We start from the raw sequence: 18,537 nt of genomic DNA on the forward strand, positions 1-18,537 counted from the left end.
CCACAATTGAAGGAATTAGGCATATGCCCAAGGGTTGCAGGTTGTGTGTTTGATTCTCCTTGTTTTAGGTGACAATGCCTCAGGATTTCACAAAGTCTATATTCAATCATACTGAGTCAAGCTAGAGAATAGATTCATATGATTAGCTTAGTGGGATATTAGTCATTAATCACCTTGAGAAAGGATTAGTGTGATTAAAGAAATCTTGGTAACCTACCAATCAGGGTTCATAGAGTGTTCATGTAATCATATTTTGACATGGTAGAAAAAGAAAAATGGTAAACATGATTTAGGAAAACCTGTGGTCCGATCAACTCAAATATATCTAATGTCTTAGTCTAGAGCTTTGTCGAACATCCCGATGATAATTCTTTGTCTAGATACCTTCTTTTTATGCTTGATTGAGTCGTACAAAATTACCACATTTATTTTAATCTATGTTTATTTTTAATCTACTCTTTATTCTTTTTTTTATTTGGCTAGATAATAGAAAAATAGTCAGTAATAGTACTTTATGCCCTCATAATTCGACAATCCTGCATTACCGTACACTATAATTACTTGATATGATTTGTGTACTTACAGAAAATACACATCAAATTTTTGGTCCAATTTCAGGGACATGGATATTAGGAACACTTGGTTTTATTACTACGGCCATCCTATTTCTTACTTCCATTGCTACGATTATTGAATTTAAATATTATGATTGACACATTTAATATCTTACTCCACAAAGTTAAAACTTTCGGCCAAACGCTATACCTAGCTAAGCGGAGCCACTTGGACTACGTTGGTCTGACAATATATCGCTCACCATGATTGAACTATCAATTGAGGAAGAATTTGTAGCAATCATTGAGAATCCTTATAGACTCCACAAAAGTTTATGTACATAAGTAGCCACAAACCCTAGGACTAATGTTGAAGAAGATCGACAAGAACTACTACAGGTAGTGAAAGTTTGCTATGATATGGAGGAAATGAATATGAGGAAACAAATGCTACTAGTCATTGTGGAAATCACTAAGGCAATGAAAGAGAGAGTGCCAATGGAAAGTGAGATAGAATACCAAAGATTACCATTATGCAGGAACAAAGAGCTGTGCAACTATGGCCCACACATGGTCGGTATGAGTAGTACATGATACAAAACAGAGTTGAGAACTCAGTCAGGGAGAAGAATGCCACTACCAAACAAGTAAGGGTAAGAAGTTTAAACCATCTATCAAAGATCCACCTAAGTTAGAGCTAAAGAAGTTACTAGAATACCTTAACTATACTTTGACCGAGAAATAAAAGCTCCTAGTGATCTAACAATAGTGCAAAAGAGTAGGTTGTTATAGATACTCAAGAAGCATAAGAAAAATGTTGCTTGGAAGATGATATTAAGGGGATAAGTCCATCTTATTATAGCCACAAGATTCTAATGGAAGAGAACTATAAGCCCATTGTTTGGCCACAACATCGTCTTAACCTATATATAAAGGAAGTAGAAAAGGCAGATATAATCAAGTTCCATATGGAGGGATGACAGTGGTGATAAATGAGAAGAATGAGCTCATTCTAGCAAGGACCATAACAAGATTGAGATAATGCATTAACTATTGGAAGTTAAATGACACCATTAGGAAAGATCATTTTCCCTTATATTTTTTATTAGATGTTGGGGAGCCTTTCCTAATCCCAACACACTTGCCAAACATGTGATAATAGTTGCAATGCCAAAGAGTAGATGACATGAATGTACACCCATCTCCATAACACCACAAGGGTCAGTGGTACCTTTACTCTCTTACACCTTAAGAGATGAACAAATCCTACTTGAAAAAATAATTTAAGAAAAGAAGGGATGAATAATAGTCTTACTTAGTGAGGGGTTAGAAAATATTTCCAAGTTAAGAGATTCAAGTGTGAACATCAATAAAGAGAATTCCAGTGTAAAACGCATTAAACATAATCTCAAGAAAAATTTTGGAAGATGGTTTTCCGAATAATGAGCAAAATAACTTAAACACACGTACAAAAGTTAATGAATAGCCTTGGTGTACACATACTAGTGGTTAACACCCAATGATAAAATATTTTCATGAAAGTAAAATAACTTAGAATGGGCTTGCATTTTGAAAAAAAAAAAATCAAATCATTGGGCCTGGCAAAATAATCTCCCAAGTTAGTCATGGTTGCTGCTTAGTTTAGGGTCTGTTAAGGTTACTTTGTAAAGATCAAAAGAGAAATTAAGTTTAAGCCCGCCATGGTGTTGGCTTGAGATCATATGGGATGATGCACTGTGTCTCACTAGCAGTGGAGGGTATCCTCCCCACTCCCCATTAGGTTCTCTCCTCACCACTTCAATGGGATCGGACATGTTTAGTCAATTGCACTGCCTCTCACTAAACCTATTAGTGGTGATCCATATTGCAGTAGATGGAGCTCTTGTCTCCTTGTTATTGACAAAAATATCATATCGAGTATTCAACACATTGCAACGTCAGGGGATGTAAGGAATAATTTTTCAAATTCTTAATAATATTTATGTACAAATAAATTTACATGTCAAACATATGTGCAAGCTAAAACAATTATAAAATCTTTACTCATAAATTGAAAAGCATTTTGAGAATAAAATAAATCAATTCTTTATTTAAATCGAGAGTAGCCAATCTATGTTTCCCGATTACAAGGAAAATTGTTTTGGGGTGCTACCCATTCCTCAAAACATTTCTTATATTGTAAGCCTTCCACATGCTTTAAAGAAGAACATTTAAATACATTTAGTAAATTCACAAATTAGACAATAAAAAATCAATTTGAAAACCTAGCCAAACAAGATTTTGCTTACACCTAAGTATAAGAAATTGAACGTCATAGAGCAAGTTGACTCTACTGCCTATAATTGAAATCCAATCTCTAACCAATCTCACTTAATACATCTTGATTCTAGGAAGGGCACACATAGGCAATTAGGCAAGTTCTTGCCCCTTTCAACAACAGTAAACTCCGGGCTAGAACTATGAAAATTCAACAGCCCCAAACTTTATAAATTCATAATCACACTTTTCTAATTCAACCATTCTTAATTCAAAATCAATTCAAGACTCCCAAAGAATTTAATGTATCATGATCAAGTTCATCTCTAACAGAAAATAAGGTATACGCACATCAAGGCCTAATTACATAGATAAAAGAATGTAAGTCCTCTTCATGCACATAGGCTTTATCTCCTTCACTTTCTGTCAGTTGAAGTTCTTCCTAACTGCCTAATGCCAAGGAAAGCATAAGGAGGGCATGTGATTAAATAAACCAACTTTTAACCCTCTCTCTGCTATAGTAAAAAACTACAGTGGCATCAATCTAAAATCAATATCACACATGCATATACTCTTAGCCATACATCCTTTAATCATCCTCCATTCCCTTAAAATCATCCTAGTCATCAATATTGTCCTTGGCTTAAATTGAATATTGCCCTTAATCTTACAAAATGCCCAAGTTTAAGTGCTAGTTTTACAAGCCTCCATCTAGAGTAAATACCCATACATAAACTTATTCATAATTTACACAAGCCATACTATTTACATACAACCTCTCCCAAGTCCCTCTTCTTTCTCTACATACTTGGATATGTTACTATTCTAATAAAATTTTTTCTTTTTTCCATCCAACATATGCTATAAAGAAGCATACTAACAAGGACTTGCAAATACCTACAAACACCAAGGAGTGCATCCAACATAAGGAATACACATGCTTTCAACATAATAACCTTAGCATAAATATCAACATTCTTATTACCATCTACATTTACTACACAAATACAAGCTCATGGTAGTTCTCCAAATAACACAATTTACATCTTTACTTCCGATTAAATATTTGCAACCCATCAATTCTTTAATACAAAACCATATAGAATTAACCACCTTTTCCAAGTAGAATTTCCAAGCACCTCAAATATAAAAAAATATTTACAATATGCATATACTCATGCTAATGCATGCCTACACTACAGATGGTTCTCTATATACTTTTACTTAGTCTAAATCAAATCATGTGAACCTTGTTTCAATTAAAAGTACACATATCATAGTTCAACACATTAAAATTGCAACCCATTTTTGACTCTCCTCAATTTACACCATCAATTTGAATTTCACACTTTTTTCTGAACACTTCCGTTCTAGACATGCCACACTTTAACATACATAACTCTAATAATATATCTCCAAATATAGAGATATTCTTCAGGATGAAATTTAAGACAATAACAAACATTTTTGTTACTTTGTACTTTGTCTAATTACAAACTAAAAGCTATGAAAAAAATTCTTCTAAAACTGCAAGTGCTGAACAGCAGTGACACCAGAACATGTCTATGAAAAAACATCATATCTCAGATAATATAAATGCAATGAATCTAAAAAGTTTCCAGCAGTTAGATAGCATCATACACTACAACTTTCCTGCTCAACATTTTCCCAAATTCTATTTCCTAGATACCTGAATTTGAAGTGAAATGTTTACTAATTTAATGCCAAAGATTTTGAAATTCAAACTCCCCCCAATAAGGGGGGAATCATGCTTTAATTTCAATTCCATTTCTCATATCTTCAATTTCATGAAATAAATATTCTCTTGACCATATCATCAGAAACAATAAACCAAAATTAAACAAGCATCAACCCTAAAATCTACAAACAATATCCAAACACTATGAAAACATGAGAAATTTAGCTTTTCTCACACTACAACATTTAAGTACATGCTAACATAGATTTAGGGTAAAATAATAAAAATAAAAAATCATTCCATATCACAAAAATCAAGAGCAAGGCCTAACCCACTCATCTTCCACTCCTACACTCTTCTTTCGTGCCTTCCTCTTCTTATTCTTCTTCTCCATCTTCTTCAACTTCATCACCTCCACTTCCAAAATCCTAACCCTTTCCTCAACCATGACTTGCATTCCAAAACTTTTCCATTCCAAGAGGAAAAACCCCAAGCAATATAAATTACATTCTCAGGTAAACAATGATGATCTATAGTAGTTGTCTATAGTACACACAAGAATGGACTGGGTTCAACAATAGTATTGGGCTATGATATCTATAGTGAATATTATGTTACTATGGGTACACTTCTAGATTCTTTTTTCCCTAGAAGATCAGGAGAAGACAACATTCAATTGTTTGCAATGCACTTTCACCTACAAGAGAATACCATTTAGACTGTTCAATACTCTAGCCACATTTCAAATTTGCATGATGGCAATTTTTTATGACCTTGTGGAAGACATCATAGATGCATTCATCGATGATTTATCCATATATGGGGACTCTTTGAGATATGCCTACTAAATCTAGAGCAAGTTTTGGAAAGATTTGAAGAGATTAACTTGGTATGAAATTGGTAGAAATGCCACTTCATGGTGTAGGAAGGAGTGGTTGTAGGACACAAAATCTCCAAAATTGGAATAAATATGGACAAAGCCAAGATAGATACAATTGAGAATTTACTAACTCCAAATTCTATGAAGGGCATCTGGAGTTTCTTGGGGCAAGCTATGCTTTATAAGAGGTTTATAAAGGACTTTTTGAAGATTGTTCGACCATTGACACAATTTTAGAGGAAGATGCTCCTGTTGAGTTCACACAAGAGTGCTTAGATGTTTTTAACACTCTAAAGGAGAAAATGAAACATGCTTCAGTCATAGTAGCCATGGATTAGAACCTTCCATTGGAGTTGATGTGTGACGCTAGTGACTTTTCCGTGGGTGTAGTTTTGGGACAATGAAGGGATAAATATTTCCAACCCATTTACTATTGAGCAAAATACTAAAATATGCTCTAGAAAACTATACCACGACTAAGAAAGAGTTATTAGATATGGTGTTGGCTTTTGACAAGTTCATATGGTATTTGATATTGTCCAAAGTTATCATCTACACGGATCATTCTGGACTAAGGTGCATGCTTAGCAAAACTAACACTAAACGTAGGCTAATTCATTAGGTGTTGCACTTGCAGGAGTTTGATGTATATATCAAGGATAAGCATGGTGCCAAAAACTCAGTGGTATATTACCTTTCTCAACTAGAGCAACTGCATTTGATGGAGCTTCGAGATAAAGCAATCAATGAAGCTTTCCCTAAGGACCACATGTACAAAATCCAAGAGCCAAAGATATTTGAGGTCAATTTGTTTACTGATTTCTCTAACTACTTTATAGGAGGATGCTTTCAAAAGAATTCACAAAGCAATAGAAGAAGAAGTTCGTTTATAATTTGAAGCACAACCTTTTGTAGGAGACCTACCCTATTTTATATTTATGATAATCAAGTCTTGAGGTGATGTTTACCCCACAAAGAAAGGCCGTATATCTTAGACCATTGCAATAAGAGAGCCATAGAAGGCCATTATGACGCTTGCTGAACCATTAAAAAGGTGTTAGGATACATATCTATTGGTTATCATTGTTCCAAGATGGGCAAAAAATTTGTGCAGTGTTGCAACCAATGTCAAATATTAGGGAACCTATTGTGAGGGATGTCTCAACACCCTTTCTTAACCTGTAGGGTAGTTGATGTTTGGGGGATTGATTTCTTGGGCTTTTCCTTAATTTGAACAAAAATTTGAACATAAAACAAATATATTCTTGTGATCGTTGATTATGTTTCATCCAAGTGGATGGAGGCACAAACTCTTCCAACTAATGATTCATGCATCATCTTTAAATTCCTCGAGAAATTATTTTCATGATTCATTACTCCTCAAGCTACTATTAGTGACAAGGATACCCAATTTTAGAATTCTAAAAGAACACTAAAGAGGTACAACATCACACATGAAATATCAACCCTTTACATCACCAAACCAATGGAAAAATGGGAGTTACCAACAAAGAACTAAAGCAAATATGAGAAAAATTGGTGAAACATCATAGGTTAGATTGGTCCAAGTGATTAGATGACACACTATTGGCCTATAAAATAGCTTACCAGACTCCTAGAGGAACCACATTTTATAGATTGGTATATGGGAATGATTACCCCCACCCACCAGCCCGCCCGGCCATTGAAGTTGAACACAAGGCATATTTTGCATTGAGGCCATGCATTACGATGTTAAACTCACTGGAGATTGTAGGAAATTTTAGGTGAACAAGCTAAACAAATGGAGGCTATTGGTGTATGAAAGTTCCAAGCATTACATTACAAGGAGCGAATGAAGCACTATCATGATCACCTTATAAAGAAGGGAAAATAATTCAATGGAGGAGATCAAGTGTTGATGTTTAACTCAAGGCTTAAATTGTTTCCCAAAATGCTAAAGTCCATGTGGTCCGGATCATTTGTTGTAACAAAAGTCTGCTTGTATAGTGCTATGGAAGTCACTCACTCAGAGAAGGGCACATTCACGGATAATGGGCATCGATTAATTTCATTTCTTGATGTTAATTAATTTCATATCTTGGAGCCACCCTAATAGAGGATGTAGGTTCCTTAAGGCAATGATGTAAAAAAACTACTTCTTAAACAACCCTAAGTTTACTTGTTTGTTTCCTTTTAATAAGGTGTTGTATGATTCTTGCTCTGTATTCTTAGATTTTCTCTTTTTTTTTCATATTTTGTTAGTTTTACTCTTGTAGCATATGGAGTAGGACAATACAAGGGAAACTAACTATAGTAACCCAGAATTGGGCCTCACTCTGCATCCACATGCCAACATGTAGGGGGATTGCATGGTTCTCGGGATAGATCTTTGAGACAATTTAACAAGACAATTAAGTTATACAAGCATCACATAGCCCTGTACAAGGACCATGTGATCTATCACACACCTCACATCCCTTTTACATGGCCGAGTGCTTTTTGGGCACATTACAAAAATGTAAACCTAGGATACACTGGGACTGCATACCCCAATATGAATGCCATGAATTCGGTTATATAAGGTCATTCTTGTGTATTTGCCTTGTTTGCTCTCTCTGAACACTATTTTGGAGGACTAAGGCTTTGCTTGGATGGGGGTTTTTGGAGGTAGGGTAAAGGAAGGGTTTTTAAAAACCCATGCTTGGAGAGGGGGTTTTAAGGGGAGGTAAGGGTTGGGGAGGGTTGGTGGAGGTTTTAAAACCCCCATTTTACTCAAGTTTCTTAACCCTCCAAATTGGAGGGTTGGGGAGGTTTTAGAGTTGGTATTTTTTTGGTTTGACAAAAATACCCTTGTAAGTTTCAAATAATTCCAAACATAACTCTAACTTATATTTTTTAGTGAATGAGAGAAAGCTTCAATATTGTTCTAATTTTGTTCTTCTCCTTCCGCTAGGGTTGCGAAGAACTGTGTCACCGCCGTCGCTGCCGCCGCCGCCTCGGAGCCACCGGAGTTGTTGAACCTCCTCGGAGCCGTTTCCGCCGCCGCTCAAGGTATTTATCTACACTTGATCTCTCTTTGCTTGGCATTTGGGTTGATGAAGTCATCAGTTTGACATCCAGTTTATGGAACTTGTTAATCTTCTGACTTTGCTATCAATCTTCTGACTTTTGCTTGGCATTTGGATTAGATCTATATGCACATTCCTTTGCTCAAATGTATTAATGAGATGTAAATGTGTCTTTGCTCAATTATATTGTGATGTAAAGTTAGATTCTGAGGGTTTTGACTATTTAGTAGGCCCATTCGATGTAACTGTGTCTCTGCTGGTACACAATTGCTTCTCTTTTCATGTTAATACATACTTGTAATCCACTAGAATTGACCCAGTGATTATTGAATATTGTTAACAGGACACATTTGCAAACACATGTATTCTGGTTTTGATATGATTGACGTATACCTAAATCTATATCAATGTCCATATTCCTGAAATTTTCTGAAATCCATCTGTTACTAATCTCTCAATATGGAAAGGTATATGAATATAGACCCTAAATCCTATTTGAAGCATCTGCTTTTCCTTTTGAAATTGTGATTAATTGATTATTTTGATCCTTGTGTATGAATATAGACCCAAATCCTATTTGGAGCATTAGCCATTGCTTTTTCTTTTTTTGTTGCACTAGTGTAGTTTGTTAGCTCCTTACACCAGTCTTGGTTTTGGTTCTTTTGGTTGCTCTTGTATATGATGTTTAAATTATTTTCTTCAATATATATATATATATATATATAAAGAAACAGGTTTTCTTAAGAAGTAGTAGGATGGATCAACAAGAAATGGAAAAGCATGTTAGTAAGTGAAATCACACTGAAAACTTGCAGAGTGATTGTGTCATCAAATCATGTTCTAGAAAAACCCAAAAACCAGAAGAGAGCCAAGAAGTGCACATTGCTCAATATGGACACAACACACAATGCATAAGAGGAGGATACAAACGAGAGATATATGATATCATGCATGAGATATGTAGACACACACACACACACACACACATATATATATATATAATTGTGTGCTGAAATTGGACTGTCATGCAGATTGCAGTGCTTGTATGCATGCATCAATCCTTTCACTTGTTCGTCTTGTTTCATAATTAACATCTACTCATCTATTCACGTGACCAGCCTATCTTATATTCATGAGTGAGTGAATGAATGTATGTTTGAATGAACCCCGGTCTTCACATTTCTCACAACAGATTCAGTCACTCAGCTCTACTTAATATCTGCATTTCTGATCTGCATGCATTTCTCACTGACGACCCTCTAATACTTGTGATTTCCTTTTCTTTATAATCTCAAGACTCAACCCCTTACATCCATATATATATATATATATATATATATAAACACAGTACCACAGTATAGACTAGCTAGCTAGTACTTACAACCTAGAAACACTCATGCATACAAGTGCATGCATGAGTGCTTATGTGCATGTATGAGTACCATATATAATATATATACACACATATGTGTGAGATTAATTGTGATCATGTGATGATCTCACGCATGTAGTCTTACTCAAACGAGTGCATGCATGCATACATACATCTTGTTCAACAGTACTATGTATTTATGTACATGTTTTAGAATAACAAAATAAGTCAAAAAACCTAAGTTAAGCTACACCTACACTAGTTGTCTAAGGGAATATATGCCCGTTTAGGCATCCGTGGCCTTAATTTGGTCTTTGACCGTAGGTCAAAATTCCATGTCTTGATGCACGTTTTTCCATTTGGATTCAGTTTGTTTGTATGTGTGTGTGAGAGGTGATTTCCCATTCATTTTAATTATATATGAGGTTTATGACTTATGAGAGTTACATATAATTAAAATTTTTATTGTAAAAAAGTTCCTAGATAGTAATTAAATAACTGTGGGCTCTTGCATGAATCTATTATCTTGATTATTGTGAGAGTTTGAATATTTGTTTTAAACTATTATATAAATTGTACAAATTTTATATGATTTTCATTAGAATTTGAATTGAAGGTTTACTTTGTTAAAATTCTTGGAATATGTCAACATGCATGTTATTAGATGCAGGTATCTCCTTTTGTTTGGTAAATATGCATTTGACCTTGGACTCAATGATCTTTTTAACCCAAATCTCTATTATTTTTTCAATCATATATATATATATATAGTGTATGTGCAAGAATAACATTTCCAAGAATTAATATTCCATGATTAATTAGTATCTTAATAGTTTACTGTTTTACATACATGATAAAAATCACAGTTACTTGATTAATTGAATAGTTAATTACTTAGATTATTTGAAGTCAACTATTTTATTACCTTTAATTTTGCAGTTAGTATTACTTTTCCTCCATATATATTTTATTTTCATTTTAATTAATAAATTTGTTATGCTTAGATGGACGATGAAAACCAAATGTTGGCTAAACTTCTATTGGCCCTAATTACATTGAACGACCAGTTTATAAAACTGCTACACTTACATCAACTAGTAACAATTGAGTTCATCACCATCATAATTGGTTGGTATGTGAGACGTAGGGATGAACTTACAAGATGCCAAATCCCACGTGAAGTACGGCTTGAAGCAGATCGAGCACGAGATGGATTAATGTCACATTTACTTACAAGTAATTTATGTCATAACATGATACGTCTGAGTCATGGAGCCTTTCAAGGATTGTGTGACATGTTAGTAAGAGAAGGAGGTCTTAGACCATCAAGACAAGTTACCGTTGAGGAACAAGTTGTGAAAACACTATACCTATTAGGTCATAACGTTTCGCACCGTGAATTATCCTTCTTTTTCAGGCGTTCTGGTGAGACTATTTTTCATCATTATCACAATGTGTTGCAAGCTATAGTAGAGTTGGAGGGTAAATTCTTAAAACAACCCGATGGTATACAAATTCCTTCAGAAATATTCAACAACACTAGATTTTATCCATACTTTAAGGTAACAAATTATACTTATTAAATTATAAATTTAGTATGAATGTGTGTATGTTGAAAATGAAGTTTTTAAATTATTTCACAGGACTGTGTTGGTGCTATTGATGGTACACATATTCGTGTAAAAGTTTCTAATACAGAAGCTCCCAAGTATCGTGGGAGAGAAGAATACCCAACACAGAATATTTTAGCTGCATGCACATTTGATATGAAATTCACATATGTGTTACCTGGTTGGGAAGGTACTGCATCTGACTCAAGGATTACGAACATTGCCTTAAGTAGAACATGCCCTCTTAAAATTCTAGAAGGTACTTATGAGAACATATAATATTACATAGACACAAGAAATGTTATATAACAAAGTTTGTTTTATGTCTAGGGAAATATTATCTAGTTGATGCCGGCTTTATGTTGCGACGTGGACTTATAACACCTTATAGGGGGGAGCGATATCACTTGAAAGAGTACTCACGGAATCCACCTGGAAATGCAAGGGAATTATTTAATCTTTGACAGGCATCTTTGAGCAACGCTATTGAACGGGCATTTGGTGTTGTTAAGAAGTGTTTCCCTATAATTGGGAGTTCTACAGAGCTTCATTATGGTTTGGAAACACAAAAGAAGATTATTTTTGCATGTTGTATCTTACAAAATTATTTAATGTGTGTGGATCCTGATGATGATATACTTGCACAAATTGATATTGAACTTGCAAAGGAAGCACCAGAGGAACATCATATCAGTCAGGAAAATACTGAAGAAACCATGGAAGAAGAGTTAATTAGAGATGCTATTGCAGTTGAAATGTGTCTTAATTATAATGAATAATTTCCGTTATAGAAGTGTTTTCATGTTGTCTTCAAATATGTTTTGTTATATTAACTAGTGGATACTTATTTGTATCATTTTTGAATTTAATGTATGGCTTGTATGGATTCTTTTGTTATAGTATTAATTGCAATGCAAACTTAATAGTCTTAATTGCAACGTGAATTTAGTGTGTGGTCATTTATGTATGTAATTTATGCTCTTAATGGAGGTGTATATATGAAGATACTAATTTTGTTGTTTGTTGTTGTAGTTTGAGATATGACAAGGAGAAAAACAAATACAAATTCTCATGATGGAAATGCCATGTGTGTTTGGAACTTTAGTATGGATGATGCTTTAATTGATGCATACTTGCATCAACAAACAATGGGTAATAGAGTTGGCGGCACGCACCTTCACAACACATGCATTAGATAACATCGTCAATGAGTTAAAGGAAAAATTTCCAGAGAAGACAATAGATAAGGAGAAGGCTCAAAGCCGAATGAAAAACATTAAAAGAGCATTTACTAGATGTTATGACATTTTCAAGAACGGGATGAGTGGATTTGCTTGGAATCCAGCAAAGGAAATGTGGGATGCTGAACCATATGTATGGCAACACTTAATTGAGGTAATTTTTTTCCCTTTGTTTAACAAATAGAAGTGCAAGTTAATGTTTATATTATTAGATATAATATTTTTACCATTTCTTCATGTGCAGGCCAAACCAGAAGCAGTAGAGTGTATGAATAAGAGTATTAGAAACTATGAGAAGTTGGTTCAGCTTTATGGGCAAGATAGAGCGATGGGGCAACATGCTGAGACTGCATCTGAAATGAGGCAACGACGACGTCAAAATTCAATGAATTTATCTGGTGGTTCTTGTTCAGGTGCGATTGATGACATTGATTTTATGGTTTCCCAAAACACTGCAAACCTATAGAATTTGCGGCACAATGAAAACATAGAAATTCATGATGATGAGCTTGGAGATGAAGCATCCCCCGAAGATCCAAGTTCTTCTAGGTCGAAGAAGGTTAGAAGATCTTATAGTCGTGATGACTATGGCAAGTTTTCTACGGCGGTGGAAACGATGTCTAATGCATTTGTTCAATCAACGACGGCAATAGTTGAAGTATCAAAGAATGTGTTGAATGTGACCAACAATATTTTGAACACATTTGGTCAAAACACAAATTCAATTAAAGCGTCTGATGTATGGGTCATGCTTGTGAATTTAGGGTTCTCACAACATTTTCTGAACAAAGCTTACTTATTCCTCATCAATGATCCCAAGATGTTGGAAGGTATAATGGGATGTCCAAATGAACATCGCAAATCTTTATTGTTGACTTCATTGGGTTATGATCGAGAATCACGTGAATGAAAAAAAACAAAAGGTAAACATTTATCCTTGGCAAAAATTTTCCTTTTGCATACTTGTGAATATTAGACATTGTACTAATTATTATCTTCTTATTTGTTATAGGCTTAAACAAGTGCAAAGGAGTAGACAATCTTGAATTTGACAATATTTTTGTTAATGTCTACAAGTGTGTTTTTTGGCCAATGTTGTAATGGCAAAACCAAGGGGTATTTTTATTTAATGTAATGGTGAAACAAATTACTTGCAAATGTTGTAATAGCAAAACCAAGTGGGAGAATTTTCTTACTTTCATCATCTTTGTTGATTTATAATTGTGTTTCTATTTGATTTGTATTTATGTGTTTCTATTTTTTTCAACACGAGATGGACATACAAATTGATTTCTTTGTTTGTGGTGCGAAAGGAAGTATGGCAATGTTGGTTGTGGTGGTTGTGATGTAGCAATTTGTATGTGACTCTAGTTTCTTTTTTCATAATGTAAAAAAAAGTAATAATAATAAATAAATAATGATAAAAAATAGAGAGTTATATAAATTGGGAAATATTACTTAATCTATTAAATGATATTGTTTAATCTCTTCCTCACTTAGTCTAACTATAATTAAAATAAATAAATAAATAAATAAATAAATAAATAAATAATAATAATAATAATAATAATAATAATAAATAATGATAAAGAAATGGAGAATTATATTAATTGAGAAATATTACTTAATTTATTAATAATATTGTTTAATTAATTTCATTACTGAAAATGAAATATAATAACATTGTTTTTTTATTAAGCACAAGGGTAATATAGTAATATACTATGTAACCTTACCTCCACAAACCTCCCAACCAAACACAATAAGATTTCAAAACCTTCAATTACCTTACCTTCCATCCAAGCAAAGTATGGTTCAAAACATTCCTCTACCTTCCTTTTACTTTACCTTACCTTACTTTATGAAACCCTCCAAAAAACCCCCATCCAAGCAAAGCCTAAGGAGTATAAGGGGCTTCACGAACCTTGTGTACATCTCATGTATTGTAGAAAATAAAAGGGATTCTCACCTCTTCTCTTCTCCTCACCCTAACTTTTGGACTTACATTCATTTTATTGCCTTTTTCTCTCCCTTCTTGGTGCAATCATGATGTTCTCATTCATTTACAATGTTGGTGGAGCTTTAGAGGCACCACTTTCTTCTCTCAAACCATCATCTCCTTCCCTTGCATTGTTTCACTCCTCACATCAAAGGTGTGATCTATTCGTTTATTGTTTACTTCAAATGAAGTTCATGAAGGTATAGTATGGAAGCGTTTGTGTTTGAATAGGGGCTTTGAAGGATGAGTCTACCATGCTTGCTAAGAAAACCAAAAAAACATACATGGAAAGCTTAATATAGCCCTAACCTATGAGTAGACAGTTTTGTAATTATCACCCATCGTGTACTTACTGTAAGGGGCAAGTGCCAATCACGACGCCCTCGACCATACAAGGTCATGTGACCTATTTCTCATGTTTTGCATCCCTCATTTGTAGGATATCATGCCTCGAAAGATATTGGAACACAAGAGGCACAAGATTGAACTAGTGGGCTACAGTTCTAAGACCTAATTCATCAGGATCGGCATAGGGGACTAAGCTTATATAAAATAGGATAAATACGTTTGATTGATTGGATAGCGCTGGAGCACATGAGGATGGCATAGGAGGTGCGCAATTTTTAGTCTATTGGTAGCTAGGGTCGGGTGTTTGATATTCACGATCCATCTTACAAATCACTAACATTAGAGTTCTTTACCACCTTGGTCGTTAATCGCTCCCGTCAGAGTTTGGGACCACAAGGATGCTATTCAATTTTAGCTTTTTGGTGAGATGTATTGTATAAATTACTATAGATTTTTAGTACATATCTATCTATATGAGAAGTACACCAATTCCAAGGAATATTTGCAGCTTCCCAGCAACTTCTCTGCCAAGTCAAGTAATTATTAATGTCAAATTAGTTCATGTTTAAAATATAGTATCCATCGATCGAAGGCACCATAGTTCCTTAATCCAACTTACTGATATCTACATTACTTGGGAGAGTCATACATTGACAACTCAATGACATAGTCAAGGATTGGTGGGCTTCATGGATATCTTTTAGTTGTATAGTTTCGTAGAGAGTGCAGATTTATCTAGGGCATATCATCATTTCTTCTCTCCAGCATTAGGACACCAAGCTTTATGTGTCAGTGATATTTGTGGGGGAATATATTTTGTGGATTATTGAGGCCATAGGGTTGTAGAAGCACATTTCTCCACTTCCTATGGTGGCATTTTGCTGATTTTTTTTATGACACTACAGGCTATGGGGATGATTCAGATGCACCACTTTGGCCCAAATACTTCTAGAGCCAGAAATTTTCTTCCAAGAGAAGAGTCTAAGTACTCTAATCTGACAGAGGATGAGAAGGATTCCATTGTAGCTAGTGAGCAGCAACCGCCATAGGTCACAACCCTAGTCACTCAGAGACCACTAATTACTCCACCAAGTTCCCACATCAAAATTTGATAGATTAAAGTAAGTCATGAACTGATTATGCCAACACGAGTGAAAAATTCTTTGGGGTTAGACAAGTCTAGAGTCCTACTTGCATTATTTAACTATTAAATAGGGTCTTGAGGCCTCTCCATCTCTGCCTTTGACCTCATCCCCTCTAGACACACCACAGCTTCCTCGATCACTAGCACCAAACACTAGGACATAGATTAACCACACCATCTTCTTTGGCATCTTTCTTTTACTTTCAGTTCTTCATTTCTTATATTTTCCTTTTATGCATTATTCTATACTTCATAGTTAGTAAGGGTAATACCTTGCTAAACTACTTTATCTTAGTGGACAGTTATTATTTCTTGTTACTTTTATTTGTCTTTCTTATTTTGATCTTCACATAATTGCTTGTGCTTTACAGGGGAATTTCACCACTAATAGGAATGGAACAATTGTTCACAAACAAACATATAGCCCTCACATGACCCTGTATGAGGGCTGTGTATTTCAAATCCACCTTGTTATGAGAGGTGACACACCCAGATTATCATGGAATTTCGTGGAATACTCATGTTGGACTGGGGAAGTACCAATTTCATTAAATTACTCTCACCCATACTACAATATTACTTTCTTTATTTCATTTATGTGCTTGCTTTTGTAAATAAAGGATAAAGGATGATGTACAACTTAAGTGTTGGAAGGGAAGCTAGGGCTTCATTGTTAAATCTTGCTTATAAAGGCTTATGATCAATTATTATGGGAGACTCTAGCATTCTTTGAATTTCTATTTTTGAATTGCGTTGGGTAATCTATGAAAGCTAGGTAGATAGATAGACTCCTTTCCTGCTACTCAGCTTTAAAACCATACATGGAGCTTCAGCCTTATACGACTCTTTTAGGGATGGGGATGGGCCCAGCCCAGGCTTGTGTGCTTAAGGTTGTTGTATATGACCTCAGTTGAGCATTCAGTTAGAGATGGTAATCGCAGGTTCACCAGAGGATAAGGTCTTGTGAGCAAGATTGCACAACGGGTACCGTAGAGCTTCTCATAGAAATACAAAAATGTATCACCCACTTCCTACAATCCGATTTGAACCTTTGGCAGCTTCCTTTGTGAAGTACTTTTCTAAAATATGAACTCTTTCTCAACGGGACCTCTATTTTTTATTTTTGACTAGATCAATAAGGAAGTTAAAACCGGATTCTACTGAGCTTGACTTGAATGCTGACAATAAATGGAATGGACCTACGATCAACAGTGTTGTTTCACCTGGCTAAGCGGGAGCTCTATTCTGTTACATAAGTGATATCCCCTATAATCACCTAGTAGGAATCCATCATGAGACTTTGGGAGAGTGATAGAAAACCCATCCCCTAGCCTTCTCGCTCGATTATGGTGGATGTGAATCCTCTTTTCCACTTGGGAAAGATGAGTGTTGAGTTTTTAACTTTTAGTCTTATTTGCATTCTACTTTATTCTTTAATTCTCTAACATCTCTTGAGCTTAAGTCCTTGCTATGTAACAATCTAGTGATAGTTACTATTCACATGTAGAATTTAAGATACTAAAAAGAGCTACCTCTCTTGAAGCATGAAAGTGTGAAGCAGCTCTTGGGAAGGTCTTTCAAGAGAAACGACTACCTTAAGAGTTGTTTGCAGCTACTCTCCCCCCTCCCCTTCTTAAAAAACAAAGGAAAAAAAGAATATATATATATATATATCTTCAGATTTGGTTGAATAAGTCATAGAGGTTTTCTAACTTATCTGAGTAGATAGAGGAGTGAAATAGTGAGAGTTATTCACATATGCATGACAGTTTTGGGTGGAGTAGAAATATTTTTATTAATGTTAGGCATTTAGTATTTACCGGGGATTTTTGAGGCTCCAATATCTAAGTCTCAAGGCCAAGAACTTATTTTCTTTTACACCATATTTTCATAGGGACAAGCAAATGCTTGGTGGAATATTTGATAAGTGTTTGATTGCGCATATTTTCTACTGCAGATTAATGTGCTTAGCCTGTTCTTTTTAGCAAATTTCATCATAATTGGTACTTAGTTCACCTCTAGTGAGTGTGCAGGCCATAGATTATGAGCTTGATTTAAAATAAGCATAAAAAGGAACAAATCAGAGTGGAAACAAGTAAGATGTTAGAGTTTTAAAGAAATACATGGCATCCAACATGGCCCAGTATAATCCAAGCACTGAAGAGTGTCAAAGTACCTCTGATTACATAGAAACATGAGAATTACATGTGGACCACTCACCTTTTGTATAGCCCATGTGACTCATGACAAAAATCCAAACTCTATTTTAGAGCTACAACACAACCCACGTGACCCTTGTGTGCTTATTGATAAGTGCTTGTGTATAAGTAATACGAAGTATTCTTTTATTACATTGAGTATTATTTTTCTCAAATTTTATCGCT

General features: G+C 34.8%; 1 protein-coding gene across 1 annotated transcript in view; it reads left to right on the forward strand.

Annotated features, from left to right (window-relative positions):
- LOC120268450 overlaps positions 1-12,249 on the forward strand; it is a 33,612-nt gene extending 21,363 nt beyond the window's left edge. Inside the window, exons 3-6 of the mRNA XM_039275854.1 lie at positions 8,325-8,422; positions 11,229-11,373; positions 11,455-11,611; positions 11,752-12,249. Of these exons, the coding sequence (XP_039131788.1) occupies positions 8,325-8,422; positions 11,229-11,373; positions 11,455-11,611; positions 11,752-11,885 (534 nt within the window). The 3' untranslated portion in view covers positions 11,886-12,249. The remainder of the gene's footprint in view (positions 1-8,324; positions 8,423-11,228; positions 11,374-11,454; positions 11,612-11,751) is intronic.
- The last annotated feature ends 6,288 nt before the right edge of the window (positions 12,250-18,537 follow it).

The sequence above is a fragment of the Dioscorea cayenensis genome, chromosome 9 (genome assembly GCF_009730915.1).
Source record: "Dioscorea cayenensis subsp. rotundata cultivar TDr96_F1 chromosome 9, TDr96_F1_v2_PseudoChromosome.rev07_lg8_w22 25.fasta, whole genome shotgun sequence".
NCBI classification, from domain to species: domain Eukaryota; kingdom Viridiplantae; phylum Streptophyta; class Magnoliopsida; order Dioscoreales; family Dioscoreaceae; genus Dioscorea; species Dioscorea cayenensis.